General features: G+C 41.1%; 1 protein-coding gene across 1 annotated transcript in view; it reads left to right on the top strand.

Annotated features, from left to right (window-relative positions):
• The window catches only part of PPM1H (protein phosphatase, Mg2+/Mn2+ dependent 1H), a 216,135-nt gene that overhangs the window by 137,845 nt on the left and 56,800 nt on the right, over positions 1–21,490 (top strand). Inside the window, exon 5 of the mRNA XM_032780556.2 lies at positions 15,891–15,975. Within this exon, the coding sequence (XP_032636447.1) occupies positions 15,891–15,975 (85 nt within the window). The remainder of the gene's footprint in view (positions 1–15,890; positions 15,976–21,490) is intronic.

The following is a 21,490-nucleotide window of genomic DNA, read 5'->3' as shown; positions in this document are numbered from 1 at the left end:
TGGTAGTCAGACCTGTTCATGATGACAACAGCACCTCCTTTATCAGCCTCTTTGATGATAATGTCAGGGTGGTTTCTGAGGCTGTGGATGGCATTGCGTTCTGCATGACTTAGGTTATGAGGCAAGCGATGTTGTTTTTCCACAATTTCTGCCTGTGCACGTTGGCGGAAGCATTCTATATATAGGTCCAGACTGTACAGACTCTCTTGTCCTGAACTAGACCTAGACTTGAAATTCAGTGCAATTTCAAAACAGCAGGGGTTTACAAAGGTAGATTTTAAAAGGCTTTCTGGTATCATAGAAACAAGGGTATATGAAGGAAACTCTTACTATCTCAATGAAAATAAGGAAAGACTAAGCGTGAGACTTGAAGAATAATAATGGGGTGTGCAGTGCTAACTATACCTCGGAGTTATGTCTATGGTATTCAGTTTAACCACTAAAGCTTCTCAAATCTAATCATTTCATGCCATGTACCCTGGCACTGTTGTGTAGCAGCTGTCCCTTTGTAGTTGATATGTAATTACATCATGAAAAGACTTTAATTATCATATTACTAAATTACCAGCAGGCAGTCCTCTGGTACAGCCCTAGCTCACTTCTGCATGGACTACTAGGTTTACCCAAGCTGAACATTTTCAGTTGGGTATAGAAGGGAGGGAAACTGTGCTAATTCTAGGTTTTGTGATATATTCTTATGGAGCATGATGTTGTGGCCTTAGCAGATAATGCTAATGTTAATGATATAATTAATTTTTTGCTAACCAAGGAGTCACAGTTTTACAGTAACTGAACATGATATAGGCATCCTACTAAAAATGAGGTGACATCTTCACAGTCTGATAAACTACTCAGAAAGCCACTTCCGCTCTCTAATTGGTGGGCCTGTTCATTCTTAGATTCTGTCATAAATATACCTTCTTCTACAGTGAAAATCTATATCTGAACCTTGGCCAAAGATTTTTAATGTGTCTCTTTCTCTCTAAGCTAAACATCAGCCTGCTTGGCACACTGTCTCCTCCATGGGGGAAGGGAAAATGAAAAGAGTCTTTCAGTGCTTTCCTTTTAAAAGTACAGGTCCCAAGGTCAAGCCATCTATTTGGTTCCCTTCAAATATTGTGTGAAATGAGTGCTGGCAGGAAGGATATTCACCAACTTTCATGCAAAGTTATCTGGGTAGCTGACTGCAGCACTATGGTCTTGTAGTCAATAAATAAAGTTTCCAGTTTATATTGGTCTCAATCTATTACACTGCACTTTGCATACCAGTGTGATCTACATGTTCTATAGTCACCAGACCAAAGTATCTGAATAGCTGCTTTGTAAAAGACAGTAAATCTTCACTGCTCACTTAATTCAAATAGAATTATTTAATTGTGTATTGGTAGAGTAACTTCTAATTTTAAAAAAAATGATACAATAAGTCTTGTTAAATTTGTTTTGTCTTCACTTTGGGTTTATTTGTTGCTGTTGCTGTTTTGTTTTTTAAGTCAGTCAGTAGTTTAGCACTAGTAATAGAGGGATAGTTAACCAGGAAATGGACAGATGTTCTTTGATTACTAGCCAAGAGCAGTGATGGCTGACTCAGTGTAACAGTTGCCCAGTATCATTCCGATGACTCTTATGTGATATGAAGAGATTAGCCCTCTTTGCCACAAAAGTTCCTTTAGTTTTCATGGTGGCCCCAGCATGGATCTGCCTATTTTATCAGAGAATGCAAGTATCACCATTTTGTGCTGCATTATATACGGTGGTGCTACCAAGTCTTTCAACAGCTCCACTTTTATCACTCCATTGAGAAACAAAAGACAAGCTGATTGGTTTTCCCATGAAGTCTCCAAACTCTGGCTAATCTGCAAATAGATTCTTGAACTTTTATTATTTGTGTGCAAAAGAAAAGATCAAAGCAAGGGATGAGAATTTCAAAGGCTTTCACAAATTGGAGGGTCATTGGACTTGACTCTGCTTAATCAGATTTTCTTATTGATATTTTGTCTTGCTCCCTTCTCCTCACCCCTCCCCGCACGTTTATATTTGGAGAGCTTTTTCCTTTTAAAAATGTCAGACAATCTAGATTTTATTTATTTTATGTTTTTTTACTGAAAGTCTCTTCCTTTTTCTAATGTACTTCAGATAGTTAGATGACAGTAACATACCCTGTGTAAAGCAGTTACTCAGTATTCACATTTGGGTTAAGAATAATCAGTCTCACCACTGTTGGAAAATAAGTGTGTCATATCCACACTTCTAGCCATTCACAAAAGAGGAGAAAAATAAAATAATGAATAATGAATATTGGTTGAAATTGAAGCTACCTTCTCCCAATACCAGCTTTGAAGCTCACTGAGTTTCTTCTCCTTTCCCTTCTGGGTCACACTTGCTTTCATTTCATCACTAGTTATTAATAGTCCTCATAAGGGGAGTTCACTTTTAGAGTTAATGATTGTACAAACTAGATGAGAGAGGCAGGGAAATAGCCATGTGGCCACTGGCTGAAGCACAATGCTATAATGTAAACAGAATTTTAAACAAGGGAGAATTGAAGGAGCACTGTGATTGCACTACTCAGGACAGTTTTAGCAGTGTGGTTTTCCCTTATATCTATATGCCTATTTAAAAATAAAACATGGGGAGGCCATTTGCCTAGGCTCATACTATTTTTGTTTTACTCTTTCAGGTTTATAATTAGGACCCTACCAAATTCACAGCTATGAAAAACTCATCACGGACTCTGAAATCTGGTCTTTTGTTTGCTTTTACCCATACTATATAAATTTAATGGGGGAGTCAAGCGTTTCTCAAATTGGAAGGCCTGACCAAAAGGGTGTTGCAAGGAAAATCACAAGGTTATTTTTTTGGGGGAGGAGGGGTTGCAGTTATTGCCACCCTTACTTCTGCACTACCTTCAGAGCTGGGCAGCCAGAGAGCGGCCGCTCCTGAACAGGCACCCAGTTCTGAAGGCAGTGCCCTGCCAGCAGCAGTTCACAAGTAAAGGTGGCAATACCATACCATACCACTCTTACTTCTGCGCAGCTGCAGGCGGCAGCTCTGCCTTCAGAGATGGGCTCCCGGCCAGCAGCCACTGCTCTGTAGCCACGCAGCTCTGAAGACAGCACCGCCTCCAGCAGCAGCACAGAAGTAAGAGCAGCAGTACCACAACTTCCACTACAATAACCTTGTGACTTCCCCACAACTCATTTTTGGGTCAGGGCCCCTAAAATTACAACACAGTGAAATTTCAGATTTAAATACCTGAAATCATGATGTTTACAATTGTTAAAATCCTATAACCGTGAAATTGACCAAAATGAATCATGAATTTGGTAGAGCCCTATTTATAATAGTATTTAAGAAACCTGTAAAATAATCTTATCTTTCTCTTCTGATTTTCTTCATTCCTATTAGCTAGTCTGGATTTACTTTGTCCTTTTCATTAGTCATTAGTCCGCATGAGGGTCTTAATCTTCTTATTTATGTACCACTATAACAATAACAACAATCAGCAATAATAATCATACTTCCCTTTTTTGTAAAGCACTTTGGAATCTATGGACTCTCAGAGTGAAGTATCATTATCCCTATTTTACGGGTTAGGAGACTGAGCCTCAGAGAAATTATCTGACTTTCCCAAGGTCACATACTGTGCTGACTCAGCAAAAAATCCACAGAGCATTTGGAATAGCACCCATGCTGTTACTTAAGTCCTCCTGCACGGGGAGCAGAAGAGATCTAAGCCGTTTATTTTGTGTAAGCCTTTTTCTAACTAGAACCTTAAAATTTCTAGGTGACAAGATTATGCCTTTTCTTTAAAATCTATGGCCATTTAGAATCTTCAGGATGTTCTCTCACTAAGTTCGTTATTAAAAATAGTTGTAGGTCCTATTTTGGCCAAACTATTTGCGCCCTTTTTAGATTATTGAAACTTCCTGGGACCATAACTGAGGTGCAAAGACCACTGAAGATATTGAAATCTTCGGCTGCCTAGTTGGCAACCAGCAACTTCAGCCCATCCAGCTCAAGTGATGTCAATGCAGTGCAAACTGGGTTGAAACTACCCTTTTAAAACAAAGCTAGTGCTTAAAAATAAATTTGAATTTCTCTCTCTCTCTCCTCCAGCTACAGTCTGGTGTGCAGAACAGTCTGTCTTCACTCAGCAGAAAGTCCTGGAAATAAATGTACTGTCATTCACACTGGGAACATATAAGCAAATCTCGCATTCCCTCCATTTTTTCTTTTTGCCTCCCTTGCTTTAGAAGCCTGGCTTGTATGCATGTGGGAGTCACTGTTGCTCCCTGTTTTCCCTCCTCTTTGTGCAAGGAGAGGTTAGAATTGCAGAAAGGTTTAAAAAAAAAAAATAGCATTTTATCCTGATGAAGCTGTTGGAGGTGATTTCAAATAATACCATAATTGGCCATCATCCTTTAATGATTACTTTAATTTAAAAGTAAATAAAAGTAGTTGACAAGAAATAAGCCTTTACATTTAGTGGTGAGAAAGCAGAGACTTTCCTGATCTCAGTGGACAATGAGTTTGAGAAGACCAGTGCATTATATCTGACTGAGTGACTGCCTACAATGTTCCTTTTTGCAATGAAGAGGCACAGAGGCGTGTATCAGCAGGTCAGGAGTGTTAAAGAGAAAGAAATTAGGTTTAAAGACAAAGCTGAATGAAAAAGAAGACTAGAGTCCATACCACGCATGGATTCCTTTGAAGACAAAACAGCCTTCTTACCTCTTCTCCAAAGCTCATTCATTTCTTTGAGAGGACTTGTATTACGTTCATAGCCCTCTAGCACAGTGTTTGTGGCATTGCAAACAGCCCTACATACTTGCTAGTTTGTGTAAAATGGGTCTTCAGTCCTGACCATCCTACCTTCTTTCATATGTGAACTACTGTCATTGCAGGTTACGTGGAAGTGGAGGGTATGTTACTTTTGTAGTAGCCTCTGGGGATGGGCTAGCCACTTTCTGCTTGTTACCAGCTCCCAAAAGGCATGCATTTTCTTGCTTTCTCAGTCATGGGATTTCCCTTTTTTTAGCTACATTATCCACTGTAAATGGAATCACTCTCTATTTATTTACATTACAGTAACACAAACTGAGACTGGGTTCCCATTGCATTAACATTGTATATGTACATAGTAGGGGAGAGAATCCATGCCCTGGCAAGATAGACAAATGATGGGAGAAAGGAAGTTTTCTCCCCACTTTATAGTTGGAGAACTGATGCAGAGAGAGGTGAACATCATACAGGAAGTCTGTGGCATAGCTGAGAACTGAATCCAGGTCTCCCCAAGCAGTGCATTAACCACAAGACTATCCTTCCACCTGTGCCTTTTTGACAGATCGCACAAAGGAGGCTCTTGTGGATTCTTCCTTAATCTTTTCAGAACCAGTGCTGAGGCATATCAAGTAGGAGAGAGTTTAGAGGGAAGCTTTCCAGATTCACTTGGAGTGTACCTCAAGTCTGTTGAGAACCCTGCTTTGCTGGAAGCCTCTTTCAACTTCTCCTGGCCCTTGGAGTCTACAGGCTTTTCAGGTAACTTAAGCAGTTACAGCTCATCAGCTTCTAGCTAAAATACCTTGAGTCTAGTTTCTTAGAGCTTTATTAGAGGCAGAGATTCCTCATCAACTCTGAGTGCGTATATGTGCAGGAATTCTAGATGAAAACTCTTCCCATAAGATCAGGCAGATGATATTGCCAAGGCTATAGCCAAGGAATGGAGACTTCCACTAAGATGAGCTGAGATTACTTGTTTAGGTGGGATTGTAGAAAGCCGTGCATTGTTCCCACTGGATCAGTACTTAGTGGTATCTGTGGTGACTCTAATGTCCCCTTTTACTTTGCATGTAGGTGACAGGTTATCTTGTCTGTCTGCAAGGGTACCTCCGGTCCAACCTGTCTACACATTCTATAATCATGCCTTGAAATGTTATACATAGGTGAATCTATACCAACATAGATCTAACTTTTTCAGGTAGTTCTCAGCCATAGAGATCCTTCTAGATTATTCCTTGATGCTGGATACCCAAACAGGGACAGCAGGGAAAAAAAAAACCTTGCCTTTTTTCCACTTTTAGGTGGCCAGGAAACTATACACCAATGTGAAAGATAAAGACTTGCCCAGTGATCCGATCATTCAGGCTTATTACTATAGGGCACTTGTCATGGGAACTAAAAAAATCAACCAGCCAACCAAAACTCTCCCAAAACCGCCAGTTGGTACAATATGTAGCAGCCCACCTCCTAACAAAAGCAATAAGGTTATACCACTGTTGTTCTGTCATTTCTCCAGCATACCCAATAAATAATAAAACATGCTTAAGGTCATGGGCTTGATATTCAAACCTCTCAACAAGCTGTTCTGTGCCAGAGACACACAGTTGTGTATCATTACTGTAACACTGTTGTAGACTTTTACTACTGCTTCTTCTTTCTTGCCACTCCCTTATTCAGGGTCAGCAATTTTTATAGCTTTCTTCCAAAACTCACGATCATCTGCCAGTCTGTAATGCACATCGGTCTCTGAGATCCACTGAGATATCCAGTCCACTTACCAAGCCTTTGGACTCCCGCTTGGTCATCTTCTGTCCACAATCATTGCAAGAGCCATCCTACTGATATAGTGGTCCTGTATCCAATCAATATGCCCCAACCAATGTAGCCTACCCTCCCTCAACTTGTCTTCAGTAGGAAAAACCTACTTTAGATGATGTACAACCTCATTTTGTTTTCTGTCATTGAATGCCCAACCATTTGATGATATCAATATCTTCATTTCTGTGGTGGAGAGTTCTGATTTCCTTTCTTGTGGCTGGTCAAGTCTCTGTTCCATATGTTACAATAGCTCAAGTTACAGTTTATGCTCTCAACTTTGTTGGCATATTTTTAATCTCAGAGAATTTGGGTCATTTCCCACTATTTGCACCAAGCAGCTTTGATACAATGCCAGATATCATGCAGGAGAGCACCATTGTCAGCCATCCTATGTATTTGAATTCATTCAGTCTTCTAAGCTCTCTGCCTATGAAGTGTGGGCACGATCCCCTCACTCAAAGAAGCTAGACCCTGTATTTAATGCTGTCTGCCAGTATGTTATAGGATGTCAACAGCCTATACATCCTGGCAGGTATTGCTCTTCCTGATATACTCCAGGAAGTTGCTAGTAGTGTCGAATCCACAAGGCAATGCACAGATCCAAGACATCTGCTATATGACAAACACCAATATTGAGTCAACTGAAGTTACAACAAAGCTTTCTTGCCACTGTTAAGCCCCTAACATTGTCACCCAAACAGACAAGGGTTCAGTTATGGCAAATGAGTAGAGGGCAATCCTATAGCCTGTGCGCTTTGGCATCCACAAGTCAAGCACCTTCCACACAATGCAGATTAGTCCTGGTCTATCTCACATTGCCTTAATTGACTCTGCACTGGAGTTGACTGGTCTAGGGAGGCAGTGATTAGGTGGGACTACATCACTGACCCCAGTACCTGTGGCAGAAAGCCTCAAAATGTGAAGCATCTCCTGAAATGCCAGCAGCTTGTGTGGCTGCTCTTCCAGTGACCTGGTGGAGTGAAGTGATCCAGCAGTTGCATGGGTGTGGAGGGAAAGCAGTGTGAGGGCACAAGAAGTAGCAGCAAACCATGGTCCTGCTATTTGTTTTAAGTAATCAAATTGGACAAGGATCAAAGCTGAAGCAAGGAGTCCAGCTGAATCTGGACAATCTTTTCCAAGCTGAGATGAACTCCGTCAGAAGAATGGAGAGGAGGGATAGCTCTGTGGTTTGAGCATTGGCCTGCTAAATCCGGGGTTGAGAGTTCAGTCCTTTGAGGGGGCCACTTAGGGATCTGGGGCAAAATCAGTACTTGGTCCTGCTAGTGAAGGCTGGGGGCTGGACTCGATGACCTTTCAGTGTCCCTTCCAGTTCTCTGAGATAGGTATACCCCCTGGAGCAGCTTTTGCAAGCAAAAGACCAGCAAAACCAGCCTGGAGAAGACTCATCCTGGAGAAGACAAATTCACTATTGGAATCATTTTTAAAATATTTATTAATTGTGAAAGTCAATCTGTGCTGGATAGTATACTTGCAGAGTTGATATGGTTTGTGCAGATAACTATGACTGAGGTCAATAGATGTTGTTCATTCTGTATACCTGCATACAATCCTGGTGTAGAAGTTGATAATCAAACTCTATATCTTTCCAGACACCTTCCCTTTAATTCCAACAACTTCAACTCCTGGAGATTCCTGCTAAACCTTGGTAACCTCTGCACACAAGAAATAACCAGGGCAGAGTGAGGGACCCCCAAGCTAGGAGTCTCCTCTAACTGATGATGATAGGTGTTGGTGTTTTGATTGACAAGGGGAGTTGAGTATGAAAATCCATACTCATTATTCTCTGAGGCAGTGAGAGAGCTGATCAACTCAGGTGTTAGTATGAGTGAGGAATAAGCCCTCCTGTTGAAATGCACAAGGACTGCTCCTTTATGCAAACAGAATTGTTATTCTGCATTAAAAATAGTGTAAATCTTTTTGTAAAAATCAACCCATCAGAATAGAGGCTTTGAAATATATTAGCAACCATTATTTTGTCCAGAGTGCCCTACTTGCAGGGAGTGTAAAATAAACATTCAAAAGTAAATGTGAGTAAATCATACAGTCTGAAAAAAAAAAAATGAAAACTGAAAATTCTGTATATTGTGTTGTAGACTTGTTCTTAGGGAGATCTGCTAGGTTTATAAGCTCACCTCCTCCACAGAATCCATACAGTGGCAGAGCCACGTAGCTTCTCACTGCAGCTCTCTGACCCTGGGAATGCAGAAGGAAATAGCTGAATATCAGCTATATTGGGGGGAAGGAGGGGAATCTATAGTAGATGCTCTTGTGCATCTTGCCTTCCTCTTTGGTTGATTGGTGAGCACTCCACCTCAGTTGAAAGATAAATTATCCAGTATTTGTGATTTGTATATGAATAATTATATATGCAAGGGTTAGGTCTGATGCTGCCACTAAGGAATGTAAAGAAATTGTGATTGTGATTGTGAAATGAGAGTAGGTGGAAAAAAGACAGAGAATTTCATCTGCTCTGACTCTTCCTGATTCTGGATTTTGTTGATTGTATGTTATGCTCGTGGAGGCATCTAGGAGAGATGAGGCATTTGCAAGCTTGTCTGATAAGAGTGGGCGAAGCCTCCAGTGTAAATGGAACATTCTTGTTGAATTGCCTTCACTGGGACCAGCATTTCATCCCCTATGGGTTTTGATAAAGGACATGTCACCATTGGAACTCATCCTTGTCAACCGCTAACTAAATTTCACACCATGGTCTATTTTAGTGTCCTGCTGGGTCCTCCTTAATCTGTAAAATTATAGTTCTGGTGCTATGGTTCCATGAATGTCGCTGATACAGCAAGATGTTGTAGAAGTCAGCTGAAGTAAGACACTGAGAAAGTAATCTGTGTCGTATTAAAAGCAGACTAGTCTAGTTAGTAGTAAGGGAAACAAAGGTAGTGTGTTTTAATATATTTAAACCCCATCAAAATTCTTACACAATACTTCTCTTTTGTATACGGGAACATCTAAACAATTTTATTCTGGTCATTTTCTAAGCATTTTTATTTATTAGAAATTTGTTAAAAAGATAAATATAGCTGATTTGTTTTAAGCATCGCAGAAACCAGCAGTTGTGATTTCTGATCTTTATTAAAAAATACCCATTAGACCAATTCCACAGTTACAGGATTTACATGTTTTTCTCAGCTATTTTGTGACACAACTAATTAAAATCTACTTCTTTGTTCGCCTTTGAATGTAATAAAACCTTGCCTTATTCTTTGTCATTCTAATCCCTCTTTCTTTTCCATTGACACATTTCTAATACCTCTTCAGACAAGTCAGACACTTCTGCCTCACATGTACAGAATCCCCACTGCTCAACACCTTTTGACAAAATGGAAACATCCTCCAGTGGCTTGGAAGTGATATACGCTGTCAAAAAGTGTTTTCCAAATGGTTTCTCTTTGTTACCTCTACCAGATTTTATCCTCCATTGTAGAAATGTGCAGTTTAATGTTGCGTTTCAAATCATTTTCAGCTGAAAAAGTGTGTAATGGAATCAGGGCATCCCATGAATACTCAACAGTAGGAGATGCCTCTTTTGTTTTGAACACTAGATTCCCAACAGACCCACGACAGCAGCGAAATTACACTTTTGACCTTATTCACTAAAGTGTTCCTTTCTCTTTATGATTAAATGAGAGTAACCAACAATGACTTTCTCTAAAATGCATGAGTTTCCCTCTTTTTATATGTTTTTTACAAGAAAGGATGCCTGGCAGTTCAGAGATGATTGCCTCCTCTTAAAAGGGGACTCCTCTGCCCTGTGCGTGCATTCTCTCTCTCACGTTTTTATATAAAAAGTGTTTTATGCATTTTTAAGGGATAAAAGATTGATTTTCCTCATAATCCTTAGTAGCAGGAACAACACTGAAATGCAGTGACCAGTTACCCATTTTTGTTGCCTCGTGAACCATTCAATTTAAAGGCAGAAAGTAAAAATTTTGCCCCAACCATTTCTTTAGGGTATTGGCACTGAATATGACAAATAAACAGAACTTTAAATGTGTGAGAATGCATTGGACACAGTGCTCACATGCTCAGAGATCATTCAGTTGGCCATAATGAAATGCACAATTGAGTCAAACTGAAATAAAAATGAGAACATTTTATGAAGAATTCACATGGTACCCCTCTTACGCTTTCACCCTTTGCATGGTTTCACTTCATATACTTGTGCACTGGGCTTTGGCCCATCCAGCCAGTAGGTAAATGCAATACTGCTTGGATTTCCATCTGCACCACCTTAAGCATGGACACTTGGGCACATCAGTTGTATGGCTTTTTTGGGGGAGGGAGTTTATTAGATCAGGCAATACGTTCCATGGATTAAAAGAGGTAGCACTAACAGGTGTTTGTTCATCCAGTTTTAAATACTTGAATTGGTTTTTCTTTCTTAAATACATACATTTTTCTATATATTTCTACTAGCCCTACGCTACTAAAAATAACTGTCCTTATTTGTAGAACCCTCGTGGACATGCTGTGAAAAGCACATGGTGCAATTTCACAGTATTATTTATGTAGGGTCTACACTAAGAATACAAGTTATTGGGCTCAATACAGGGGTAACTGGGTGAAATTCTATGGTCTGTATAATAAAGGAGTCTAATAGTGATCCAGTGATCCCACTGCCCTTAAAATATATGAACAGGGATTTTTCCTATTTATTTAATTGGTATGGGATGAAGTAGTGTTTTTTTGGGCAGGGAACAGCATGAAGCCAATAAGCTGGAAGAAAAGTGAACTTTAGAAGTAAATACATTTTGGAGCCTAAGGTATTTGACACTTATTTCATTTCCTGCAGTAAGTGCTTTTTTTTTTTTTTTTTTTAATTTCTTCAGATCCATAGCAATCATGAATTTTTATCAGCTATGAAGTACCCTTGTCGTCTAGGAATATTCTGTTAGTGTTGACATACTCATTCCCTACAAACATGAATCACCAAGCCTCATACAGCAGCCTCACCCTCTGGCTGTACTAAAATGTTTCACTCATGTAGTTAAAATTAAAATGTCAACATTAAATATGGCAGAACCAGATGGGCTGTGTGAACAATAGCCTCTCCCAATCCAGTAGTTTTCTATCTAGCTATTCCCTTAAAGCGGCTTGTTTCTGGGACAGCCTCCAAAACGTAAGTGTTCAGCCAGTTGAATTTCTAGTATAAAATCACACAGCCACAATCCCACAATATTCTGCAAGCTAGCATTTCCAGAAGCCATTGTGCTTTATTACATACCTTCATGCACACATATCCTTTGTGTGTGATGAAAGCAATAATGCTATACCATGGCTGGTTAGGCCTCAACTGGAGTATTGTGTCCAGTTCTGGGCACCGCATTTCAAGAAAGATGTGGAGAAATTGGAGAGAGTCCAGAGAAGAGCAACAAGAATGATTAAAGGTCTTGAGAACATGACCTATGAAGGAAGGCTGAAAGAATTGGGTTTCTTTAGTTTGAAAAAGAGAAGACTGAGAGGGGACATGATAGCAGTTTTCAGGTATCTAAAAGGGTGTCATGAGGAGGAGGGAGAAAACTTGTTCACTTTAGCCTTTAAGGATAGACCAAGAAGCAATGAGCTTAAATTGCAGCAAGGGATGTTTAGGTTGGACATTAGGGAAAAGTTCCTAACTGTCAGGGTGGTTAAACACTGGAATAAATTGCCTTGGGAGGTTGTGGAATCTCCATCTCTGGAGATATTTAAGAGTAGATTAGATAAATGTCTATCAGGGATGGTCTAGACAATATTTGGTCCTGCCATGAGTGCAGGGGACTGGACTCGATGACCTCTCGAGGTCTCTTCCAGTCCTAGAATCTGCAAATCTATGGCATTGCTGGTATGTGAAGTACAAAGTTAAAAGCTGAGTTCCCCTAGCACTGTAAAAATGTGTATTTTATACTTTTCAAAATAGTTTTTTTTATGTTTTTAGTTCCCACGTCAGTCAACAAGATTGCGCCCTTAAAATCAAGTCATTTTTTAAAGTGACTGTAGTACTGATCTTGATCATCCTGGAAATTGAGGGCCTTGTCCATACAACAGACTGCTTGGGCAGCAGCAGTACTTCAGGTGTCATGGAGGGGTCGGTGAGAGGGTACGTCAGTCTCCATGTCCAATTAGGGCTGATCCAGTATCTTTTGGATTCATTGGAAAGATTCCCTTCTATTTCAGTGAGTACTAGACCAGAACTTTAATCCTTAGCTCCCTTGGTGAGATCGCCAACAAGCTTCCCAGTTGTGGTGCCAGCATCTGTGATGTGGACTGAAAGTAACAACCTTCAGTGATATGTAGCTGTTAAATGGCTTGGACTGAGTACTGGATAGCTTGAAAGAGTGGTAATGGGATATTGAGCACTACTATTGATCTGAGCTGAATTCAAACCAGTGACCTAGAAGTGAAAGCCTGAGTGTCCCATTTCTAATCTCTTGAGCTATCTAGTCCCTAGTCCAAGCCATTTTACTCTATGTGCAGTTGCAACTCTCTCTCATGTTAAGATAAATTCTAGATTTTTATATTTAACACTAATAAAATTCAAGGAAATTCAGGACTTAGGCTCTGTTCCATCCTAAAGTCACCTTTTTGCTTTGATTGTTCCAAGGTTCTCATGCTGGGCTGTACTGTTTCACACCATATGGCTGTAATATCTAGTCAAAACAAGGTAGACCCATGAAACACTGGCTTTCCTACCTTAAAATTTCATTGTGTGTGCACAATATTAGTCCCTTGAGGCTCAGTTCTACCCTCAAATATATACATGAGAGAGGCATCAACTTAAATAGGAAATATTCCAGTGTCTTCTGGGAAGGACCTGAGCCCTAAAATGTGTTTTGATATAAATCTCTTAAATGGTAGCTTTTTGGAAAACAATAGAACTCATAAGTTAATAGTCTAACAATAGTACTGATGTGTGTGATGCTCCCATTGACTTTAACATTAGCTCCTTCAGACCAAATTTAGGATCCACGGAATCCTTCCAATTCATTCTTTTAAGATAAAAAAATTAACGTCTTTTGATCATTCTAGCATGGCTCAATACAGACTATTTATCAACATGCTGAAACCCTAACCCTTCAAACTGTGTCAGACCATTACTCACGAGTCAAATTACAGATGAAGGGGTTATGAAAACTGGCTAATGTATTTGAGCAGTTGTCTCTGTTTCAAAGCCACATTAAATTAACCATTAGCAAAAAATAAAGCAAAGCTGCTAGCACACAAAACAGTCAGTGCTGTTCTTATTTCAGTTTTGCAAATGAAGATGCTGAACTTCTGGGCATACTGCAAAGCCTAATTATGACTTCCACCAAGTCATGAGGGTGGGGACGGGGGAGACCCATTACTAATTTAAACTATATTTAGAAGAAGATTCTGCCAAAATTTATCCCCAGTGTTTTCCCCTTTTTAAAATGATTGAATTATTACCACTAGGAGAATCCCTCCCGACACAGAAAATACATGGAATTTCTGATACTATTAGCAATGGGATTCTTAGCTTTCATGAACCAAATGTGGTGCTGTAGAGTGGGTTTCTGTGTGTTCCCCTCTACCTTCCACTAATAAACCTATAGCATCGTTTGCATGTGGACTTGAGAAAAACCAAGAGCAATAAGCTCATGGTTTCTGTCAAAACTATTCTCTCTCTCTCTCTCTCACACACACACACACACACTCACTCACTCACTCACTCACTCACTCACTCACACTCTCTCTCTCTCTCTCTCTCTCTCTCTCTCTCAAGACCCCCTGCAACTGAAGACCCACATTTCTGCATTCTCTGCAACATAGATTCAACCTCTCCACGCATCCCTGTTTGTTTTCCACATAACCCCTACAATCCCACCCAATCCATTTGTTCCCTCTATCATTCCATTACGTCATTGCTATATCTGCATATTAGCTAGTGATTTGGAGGTTACATTAATCTAATATAACATTAAATGACTCATGGGGATGTGATGTATTGGAGTTATGCCCTGGACCTAATTGTGAAAAGCAGCACTTTAAGGGGTGTTTTCCAAGGAGGGTCTCTCTTTTGCATCTCTGCTTAAGGTTCATCAGAGTGTGTGTGTGTACACAATGTACTTTGATGGCTTTTCAGTGCCACTAGGATACCCAATGTAGGGTAGCAGTCAATAAACGGATCAAATTATCAAAGGAATTAAGATACGAATAGCACAAGTGAAAAGGGCATAAAGGATCACAAAAGGAGGGATCAATATGATGTTGGAACTGTAAAGACTTGCATTCAAATAACAGTAACTTGTGTATGCATAGTGTAATGTCAAAACGGGGGGGGGGAATCAATACAGCACCAAGTGATCCAATTTTAAGCTATTCTAATAATCTAGATGGGAAGATCTGAAGATTATAAAATCTTTGGGAACATGTATGTCATCTTTAACCATATAAAGCACCATGAGTGTACCACTTGAGGGGCTGCATAAATAATTAAAAAAATAAAATCAGAATAAAATTCTATTAGAATGGATACATGAACAATAAATACAGTAGAAACATTATGGACCAAATTCTTCCCTGGTGTACCCCCCATTAACTGAAACAGTTACACAAGGGACAAATGTGGCATATTTTATACAGATATTTTATAGAAACGACAGAAATATATTCATTATTTGGTAGAATTTTCTTTTCTCTGTGCCATTTGCAGAAATGTGTGTGCAATCTGCCAGATGATCTATAGCCATCCCATTACCTGTCTTCCTCTGGCAGGTAGCTAGTTAGATTTGTGTTAAACAGGATTTGCTTTGCCATTTCCATTTGCTGCGAGAATGGAAATGTTCTGACATGACATACGACCAATCAATAACTGGAAAGTGGCTTGCATGAGTCATCTGAAGCCAGCAGGTTGGAGAGTGTCAGCCCCTACTGGGATTAAAGCCTGCAAAGGGTTGTTCTGCAATTAGTAATTCTGCAGTATCTCCTCTGGGTGTCTGGCTTTCACAAATAAGAATATACCCTGTAGAATTGGCTTGAAATAACTCCTGTCCTTATTGTTTGGGTGCCTGATTTTTCTGAGCTCTAAGAATGAGCTAAATTTGACATAAGCAAATCTACTGTTTTGCTATTCCACAAAAATAAAATGGGGCAAGAGTTGGCATCTTGTTTTTATAATGTTTTTGGGGGCAGGGGGGAAGACACTTTTTTTTGTCTTGCTGTGGTCTGAGCAAAATAAACACCCAGCTAATGTTAGAAAAAGACCACATGTCCCAGTATTTTCTGTAGTCTCTACTGACAATGTTTTATGACAATTGCAGGGCCATAATAATCAGGAACAAAGAGATTATTCCAATGTCTTCAGAATTCACTCCTGAGACTGAGCGTCAGCGACTGCAATATCTGGTAAGAGACCTGAGGATTGTACTACCTGCTGCTGAATGTTGCTCTGTCATATGTTTACGAGATGGTTAAGTAACATTTTACTATAGCACATCAATGAGCAAACAGAGTAGGGTACTTAACTCCCTCCCAGTGTTTACTGTGCAATGGTATTTAATGTAGCAGTCTGACATTTATGTGTGAGAGAGACTATGGTGCATATTGTTTTCCTGTGTTTTTTTAGCATGGCTGACAGATCTCTTACCTAGGCTGGATCTACCATAGAGGTGGTGTCATTCAGTGTGGATAACTGTGGATTGGAAAGGATGGATGCTTTACTAGTTTGCCGATGACTAGCAGATGAGAGACAGGATGGTTTATGTACAAAGCACTATTAGCCTATAAGCCATGTAACAAATAACTAAATATATTTTTACTTCTTTCTGACTCAAATCGCCATTTAATATTTACACCATTAAAACTAACAGTTGAGCCCATTGATTGCTGTATGACTGTAACAGGGTGCCGATGGGTCGCTCTAGCTTCTGCCCGTGCTGTGCCCACAAACCAGGTGTAGACCTCTGCTTTGGTGCAATCACCTGTTCTCTTTATTTACAGTAAAAGTTCCCACCACCTTGTAGCTACAGAAAGCGCTAGGCTTACAGCCTCAGGGATGGTTGGCTTCTGCAACCAGCAGGGGAGAGTGCCTCTAACTCCCTGGCTCCTCCCTTTCCTCTGCCCCTGGCTTTCTTTCTACCAGCGTTTATGTAGCCCCTGGCTAATGAGGCTGGCAGCGGTACCCCATTTGCCATTTAGGTCTGCGCTCACTCCACCAGCTCCAATTCCCCTTTCCTGATTAGAGCTGTTGTGACAGAGGGCTGGCTCAGGGTGTCCTAGCCAGCACCCTGTCACACACCTGCCCCCTTATGAACCACCAGATTCATCCTTCCTCAGCCTCTCCACCCCCATCCAGAAGGGTTCGTCCAAGGAAGCCTCTCCCTCTCTTTCAGGCAATCACCAGCATCATCTCCTGGAGGTTCCTTCATCTCCCACCCACAAAAAGTACACTGGTCCGGGGGTGGACATCCCTATAGCTCTGCTGCCACTGACAGGTCCTCACACCAATTTCACTCCAGCAAGCATCCCTTCTCCTTTATCCCCTTTTCTTCTGGTTGAGGGTCAAGGTCAATCCCAACCTCCTGCTGGATACCTCGGGTTCTCCCAAGCCACCATGCGGGGTTCTTGTTTCTAACCCCTCTACTACCCCGACTCGCTTCCATTTAAAGCTTCCCCGCACTTCTAGAGCCACCTGAACCATCGAGCAGTATCTCCTGTCCCCAAGGATACACTCCAGGACAATCCATGCACTTGGAATTATTCAGTGCAGTTTTATCAGCACCCTCTGGATGAGCAAGGGGGCTGAAACTGTATCCACCCCTATGGCGATTCCTCCTCACCCTCACCGGGATGGTGGACAGCCTCTGCCCCCTTGTCCGCCCTCCAGCCTTGGTTCAGCCACAAAATTCAGCCCACCCACATTCTGTATCTCGGCGGTCCCTGTTTTTATGTCCTGGTTGCCCGCATTGCCAGCAAATAATCACACCAGTTCTAATGAGAGCTTCTCAGGGTTCCTTCTTCCTCTCAGGGCCTTTCCCAGGAAGGGGTTCCCTCAATTTCTTCCTCAACTCTTTTTAGGATCGGCTCTCCCTTTGGAGAATGTCTGCCACCATGTACTCCTCGGTCTCCTTGACTACTTCATCAACCGTACTTGGCTGATGTTGCCTGACCGAGACTCGGATATTCTCACGGTGGCCCTGTATCAATTGTTCTAAGATGAGGGCATCCATTATCTCTCCTACTGTTTGCGTCTCGGGCCTCAGCCAGCAGGTGATCCAGTCCATCAGTCTCTGGGCGAATGCTCAGGACTGTGCAGCACCCATCCATTGGACTGACCAGAACTTCTCCGCCGACAGGTCCACCCAGTTCAGGATGGCCATCCTCACCATCCCATAATTCCAGGCCTGTTCCTTGCTTAGGACCATGTAGGCCTCTTGAGCTTCTCCCACCAGATAGGGAGCCAGGTTGCCCTATCCCATCTGGCGCCCATGGCTACCCGCTCAAACAAACCAAGGAATCTGGGTCATCTGCTGGGCCCATTTTACAGAGTCTCAAGCCTGGTGGGCGGATGCCATCTCCTACTGTGGGAATCACCATTCGTTGCAGGAATTGCTGCTGCACGCTGTCCTGCTCTCTTTTAAAGTCCTGTAGGTTTTTCTGCTTTTCTGCCTGACAGGTTAGCAAGGCCTGTTTCTCAGCCTTGTGGGACTGCTGGAAGCTTTGCAGAGCCTTCTGCATCTGCTCCTCATCTTTTACGAGCCATTGCAGGGTCTCCTCCATCTCCGGGCCACCAACCACATTCATTGGCTCAAGGACCCGGACAAGCCTGTATGTCTAACAGGGCACCAGTGTTCCCTTCTAGCTTCTGCCCATGCTGCACCCACAAACCAGCCATAGACCTTTGCTTTGGTGCAATCACCCATTCTCTTTGTTTACAATAGAAGTTCCCATCACCTTGTAGCTATAGACAACATCAGGTTTACAGCCTCAGGGACTGTTGGCTTCTGCAACAAGCAGGGGAGAACAACCCCTGACTCCTCCCTTTCCTCTTCCCGTGGCTTCCTTCCTGCCAGCATTTATATAGCCCCTGGCTAACAAGGCCGGCAGCTGTTCCCTGTTTACCACTTAGGCCTGCACTTACTCCACCAGCTCCAATTCCCCTTTCTTGATTGGAGCTGGTGTGACAGAGGCTGGCTCAGGGTTTCCTAGCTAGGACCCTGTCACAGTCACACATGAGATCATAAAAAGTGGTACTGCAAACAGATTTCTTACCTGCTACAGTCTTTTGGTTTGCCTCTCAAAAGTTCAAGTTAAAATTAATGCAGCTTCATTAACTGGGCAAGTCAAGGCCTGATGGTCTTCTGCTGTTCCTAAAATACCTTTTATGTTCAGCCTATTCCAACTGTTTCAGTATTTGGTGGGGTAGAGATGCAAGGTTGTTGGGATTTTAAAAACATTTTTTTGAAGGCAATGCCTTTTTGTTTTTCTGTTCAGATTTAATTCCTATTCCAGGTCATTGCCTGAGTTTGAACATTTCAGAGGAAAGAAATATTTTGGGATGTATTCATATTCAGAGAACCAAATACAAAACAGGTCTAATAAATATTTATACTTAGTTATATTTAAAATTAAAGAGAATCTGTAGTATCTTGGGAGCCTGGCACTTCTCTAGGAAAATAAGAGATAAAGCATTGCCTACAAGGGATTTTGCTCTTTTGATGTCCTTTCTGGCTTATAGTTGAAAACAGAAGCTGATTTGAAAAGCACTTCTGCTGTTTCTCCTGGAATTTTCTTTACCTTTTTTTGTTTATTTCATTTGTATATGTAGCAAATGTGCCTGGGCCCCTGGTATCATGTTCAAAGGAAATCCACACAAGACAGACAGAGCGTGAAACAAAATTAGAGACAATTTCAAACGTTCCATAGGTAACACTTTTACTCCAGTGTTTAAAAAAAAAAAAAAAAAGTAGTAGTAGCCATCTAAGAGTATTTTGAGGCACTTGGAAAATGTGTTAATTAGGGCAAACCTCAAAAGAATCCCAAGTTTTCTTATTTGGCTTGAATAAGCATCCAATTCTAAAAGTTCAAATGCTTGGTTATAATGTATCTAAACCACCTGAGATTACTGGTCATCCTCCTCATCTGTCCAGGGCCATCACCTGTCTCTCTTAATCCTTACGTCTCTGGAAACCAATATTCACTGCACTTCCTTGTCTTAAGGGTATTTACTTTGAATTTGTTTGGATGCAAGTCTCTGGCTTCCAGTTTAAATGTAGTTTCCCAGTTCCCTCTCCCATACATACTGAACAACAGGAAGAAATGCACATTCTGGTCATTTTAATATAAATATGTCACTCTGCAGTTGTCAGTGCCAATGTAATCTTCCTTCTTGTAATATGTGTTTAGCTCAAATGAGCTATAAACCCACTCCAGTCTTGTCTCCTCCAGAAATAGAGAAGAAAGTGGCACGGGTCACTGTTGCAACTAGAGCTAGTTTAACAATGCAGAAAAATCATTAGACAAAAGATTTTTCTGACCAGCCCAAATTATAGCGTAGTTTTTGGTAGAGCCTGTTCTACAATATCTGTGAGCATGGACCTATTTCTTAGCAGCTCCAGGGAGCACTTGGGCTTCCATTCATCGAGTCACTCTCACCCCAACCATCTAGTAAGGACTAGTCTTACCTAGAGTTTTACTTCTTTAGGAGAAAAGCGTACATTCAAATGCAACCTGTGCTTAACTGAATGCAGCCCCTGGATTCCTCTCACTGCTTCTGCTGTAGACATCCATATAGAATCAATCTGCTCTGTCAATGAGCTAGAAACTTCTTGGCACTTCCAGGTACAGATCCCCTCCTAACAGTCATCTCCTCTTAAAGATATGACACCTTAAGACACAGATCATTTAGCAAAAGATGTACAAGTGTTACATTTGCATTCTCTTCCCTCTCCAGATTCACAGCACTTGTTGTCGCCTTGCTCCCAAATAGGTTCCATTCATGTAGCAGGCCCTTCTTCAGACAGGTTTTTGCCAGGCTACGAAGTGTTGTCCTTTTGCTTTGAAGTTGTGGGGCTCAGCATTTGTGAGAACCTTTTTATTATGATCCCTGAGGCACTCTGGAAGGAAATCATGGTGCTTTCCTTGCTAACATACTGTGAAAAAGATGATAAAATCCAACCAGATATTAACTGTGCACTGATTTGTTGCCTTCTTAAGTTTTCTAAGACTTCAGCATTTGGGCTGCCAAAAAATATGTCTGGAGATTACTCCAGTCAATTTCCCTTTCATCTTGTGAAGAGACTTTTTTTAATATGAATCATTCTAGATTTTGCCATTTAGTGCATTTTTGCAACATGTATTTTATCATGTATTCCCTCTAGAAACTTCTGTTAATATTGACTTTTGCAGACAGGTACAACATAATCATTTGCATTACAATCGGCCTAAATATGGTTGCAGTTCAAGGCAGGGTTCCTGCTTCAGAAAGTTTGCAGTCTAGAAAGACCAGGAATGGGCAGAAGGAATTATTGCTGTTCCATTTTACAGACGGGGAACAGAAGCTCAGAGACATTACAATGCAGAAGAATTGCTCTACAATACAGAAGAATTCTGTGCCTGAGCTGGGAATTTAACCCAGATCTCCAAGTATGTCTAGTGCCTTAGCTACAAGACTATCCATCCCCTCTTGTAATTCTTTTAAATAGATACTTCTCTGTCTGAAAGATTAGTTTACAAAGTATTACCTGGGATATGGAAATATTTTATATGGTTTGGGGCGTGGGGGCTCCTTTCAATTTCCTAACAATGGGTGTTGGTTAATGGTAGTATAGTCTACTTCCAAAATACCTATTTTGTCCAAATTTCTTACTCTTGTATTTCTTTACACATTCACCTTAGATCCAAATCTTCAGATGCACCACAA

The sequence above is a fragment of the Chelonoidis abingdonii genome, chromosome 1 (assembly GCF_003597395.2).
Source record: "Chelonoidis abingdonii isolate Lonesome George chromosome 1, CheloAbing_2.0, whole genome shotgun sequence".
In the NCBI taxonomy this organism is placed as follows: domain Eukaryota; kingdom Metazoa; phylum Chordata; order Testudines; family Testudinidae; genus Chelonoidis; species Chelonoidis abingdonii.
Note: the sequence above shows the minus strand (reverse complement) of the source record. Positions and strands in the feature narration are given on the sequence as shown.